This window comes from Austrofundulus limnaeus, unplaced genomic scaffold (genome assembly GCF_001266775.1).
Source record: "Austrofundulus limnaeus strain Quisiro unplaced genomic scaffold, Austrofundulus_limnaeus-1.0 Scaffold14, whole genome shotgun sequence".
Classification (NCBI taxonomy): Eukaryota; Metazoa; Chordata; class Actinopteri; order Cyprinodontiformes; family Rivulidae; genus Austrofundulus; species Austrofundulus limnaeus.
In genome coordinates this window covers 1254220-1257828 of record NW_013952416.1, presented here as the reverse complement: position 1 = coordinate 1257828, position 3609 = coordinate 1254220, and the positions used below count along the sequence as shown (strand labels likewise).

The 3609-nt window shown below is 36.8% G+C and overlaps 1 protein-coding gene across 2 annotated transcripts in view; it reads right to left on the bottom strand.

The window, feature by feature from the left end:
- Positions 1 to 3609, bottom strand: part of rnf122 (ring finger protein 122) — a 26278-nt gene that overhangs the window by 14097 nt on the left and 8572 nt on the right. For both annotated transcript variants that reach the window (XM_014002630.1, XM_014002632.1), the window contains exon 2: positions 1552 to 1708. In XM_014002630.1, the coding sequence (XP_013858084.1) occupies positions 1552 to 1708 (157 nt within the window). The remainder of the gene's footprint in view (positions 1 to 1551; positions 1709 to 3609) is intronic.

Sequence of the window (3609 nt, the reverse complement as noted above, 5' to 3'; positions counted from 1 at the left end):
GATTAGAAATTAAGTGTTAACGAGCAGTTGGACAGGTGTACCTAATAAAGTGGCCGGTGAGTGTATAAAAGAAGTTTAATGAGTTATAAATATCTGGACCTAATTTATTTGACACGTTTTTAATTAGAGTTAAAACTTGTTATTGTGAATCCTCAACAGTGATGTCTTAGAGCAGAGCAAACAGATGTAATTATCAGAAAAAAAAATTAGTGCAAATTCTAGGAAAAAAAGGAAGAAAAACAGAATAACTTTCATAACTTTAAAACAGACAAAAAAAGAAAATCTAACCAGCAAGGCCTGCTGCTGCTGCTTTATSCTTATAAAAAGAACTTGCCTTTTTATAAGGCAAAATACAAATTTTGATGCAAAACAGCTGCGTTTCCATTGCAAATGTGCGCAAAACTTTGTCGATATTCTGTTAATGTCGAAAAACAGTTTCGCAACTGCAGTGTTTCAATTAAGTAAGAAATGCTATTAAAGTCATGCGTGAAAACGTTTGTTCTCGCGATAAGTCATTACAAACATGGTGGCAATGGATGTAAGCATATTGCTACCGCGACACTAGCGCTCATCATCATCAGAGACGTCGGCGTCTTATCGAGGCTTTCGAGCGACAAGCCCCTTTTACTTGGGAGCGGCTACGTATGCTGTGTTTTTGGGAAATTGTAGTCGGTGAGTTTACTACTTTCTTTTACTACTTCTGTGATATTACTACTACTTTTACCTCCTGTTATCTTCTTCTTCGTCGTCGTCTTTTTCGCCAGTTGGAACAGCCGGTTGTTGATCACGTGACTCCTGTGATGTGAAAAAAGTGTTTCCATTGCAGTTTTGCGAAAAACACCAATTTCGATACGGTCGAAAAACCACCTCATCCTAGCGCAAAAACATTTTGTCGAAAAACGTAATTTTTTTCCGAAATTGACGCGTTTCCMTTGAGCAAATTTATTTTCGAAATTTTGATTTGCGCATTTTCATGGTCAATGGAAACGCCGCTAGTGTAATCTAATCTCAGATTTGAGCCATCAGAACTGCTTTTCAAACAATAAATATTTATTTAATGACCAAAGTTTGAATCTGGAAAACGTGAAAGCAAATATTCAGGAAGATGTTGTTATTTACAGACAGATTTAAAGAGAGTTTTTGTTTAAAATGCACATTCCTAGTTAGCAGAAAAGCATGTGGCGATGCCATCTCTGTCACTGTTCTTCACAAATGAGTGAATCACTGTATGTCAGCCCTTTAACTACAAATGAAAGGGCTGAGATAAGGAAGAAATAATTAGCCTAATTAATAATAAGGAAGTAAATATGCAAAACACAAAATTTCAACCAAAAAAAATCACACTAATGAACAAAATTGAATTTGTTTACAGTAACTAAGAATTCACAGTTACATTTTTTTGTCTTTGTCCAAGGATCTGGTGGATCCGTTTTTAAAAATAAAAACAAATAAGGTTTAAAACTCCATCATGCTGTTTGTAGAACCTCATGCTGAGTGAACTAACGCAATAAGGAACTGAAACCACAGATTTCTGCAGGACTTGCCCCTCACCTGATGAAATAACAGCAGAAGATGAGGCTCAGGATGAAGACGAAGATGCCCGTCCCAAAGATGACCATGTAGATGTTGAGAGGCAGGTCCTGGAAGGTGATGGGCGGCATGGTGCACGTCTTATTAGTGTAAACCAGTCCCAGACCACAGAAGCACCCTGAATAAAAAAAACACACAGGACATTTAAAGACACGCACCACATTTTGAACTCAACATCTGCAAACTTCACTGATGATATAACCATATCTGTGGGTTTTAGAGTTGATTATCTGCAGCAGCCATCGGATCAGGATGACAGAATGATGGAAGGCTGACACAGACGTCTGGTTTTTATTTCTATCAAAACACAAAACAGCCTCTGATTAGCCCTCCTCCACACAGAGACGAGGTAGTAATCAGTGAAATGAGCTCGGGTATTGTTTGATCGGGAGCTCCAGACTCTGACTAACTGTATTATAAAAGCAGTTATCTGAGGTCACTTCTGCCCACTGCAGAGGCCTTATGTAATGAATCCTCACAATTACTATTTCTCCTCTTTATGGTTCAAAGTATGACCATCTTTGAGATCATTGGACTATTAAACAACTCATCTCAGGTCCATTAGAAAGGAAAAAAGACATCGCCAACCCATCTTCTCTAAACTATCTGCAGCTTCAGATGCTCTCTGAAGAACTGGAGGACAGGTGGACAGCTGAGACATGAGGACAGATAGATGGAGGACAGGTGGACAGCTGAGACATGAGGAAAGAAAGATGGAGGACAGGTGAGTCGTGAAGATGGATGGGTGGAGATAATGGTGGGTCTGAGAGGATTAGATGAGCAGAAGGATACATGAGTGGACACGTGTTGAGTCTGTGGACGTGGATTTGTCTTTTGAGTCTATGTTTTGAAGTTTGATGTGTCGATGGATAAAAGAGTATTGATTTAATTRTTGATTTTTTGTTTGTTTGTTTTTTTAAATAAAAAAAATTAGACAGAATGCTGAGTGAAAAAGGTGAAACCAAGTTGTTGAACTTAAAATAAGTAGAACACAGCTAAAATGAGCAAAACAAAGTTAAACTGAGCAAAACACAAGACAATAAGTGAAACTAAAGCTATTATTATCAAAACACAAGTTAAAATGGGAAAAGCATAAGCTAAAATGGACAAAATAAAGCCAAAATGAGAAAAAAAGCTAAAATGAGCAAAACAAGTTAAAATGAGCAAATCACGGGCTAATATGGTCAACACACAAGCTAGGATGAGCGAAACAAAGCTGAAATGAGCAAAACAGAAGCTAAAATGACCAAAATAAAAGCTAAAATAAGAAAACAAGCTACAATGAACAAAACAAAGTTCAAAAAAGGCAAAACACAAGCTAAAATTAGCAAAACACAAGCTAAAATTAGCAAAACAAAAACTAAAATGCACAAAGCAATGAAAACTTGAAAAGCCGAACTGTAGATAAAAGCTAAAACTAGCAAAAACASCAGCTAAAAAGCTAAATTAGCAAAACTATAGCCAAATGCTCAGGTACTGTCACACAACGTTTTAGGCAACTTATGCCAACTTATGCAAATTTTGGTTTGGATTATTTACTCATATATGTTATATATTTAATCTACTTGTAGTAGTTTGTTAGCATTACAGTATGTACAGGTCCAAAAGAGTATTTCCATCCTCAATGTAGACATCTTTAGTTTTGGTCAAAATTTCACAAGTTGTCTAAAGCAGCAGTTCCCAAACTTTTCAGCTTTTGACCCACAAAATACCAGCAGCAGAGACCTGTGCCCCCCAGCTGTTGGTTGATAAACACTGTTTTCACGTCAAATAAACAAGAGCACAGTAACAATTTTTATTACTCTCTTTTTGTCCATTTTAGTATTTTTTCGTAACAACAAAGGCAAAAAAATTTGTTGTTAGTTGTCATTTTTTAGTGTAATTAATTCAGAAAATCTTTTCAGGACCCCACCTTGATGTTTCGGGACCCCACTGTGGGTCCCGACCCCAACTTTGGGAACCACTGGTCCCTCAAAGTGATACTTGAGTAAAAGTACAAGTATCTTATTATAAAAATAC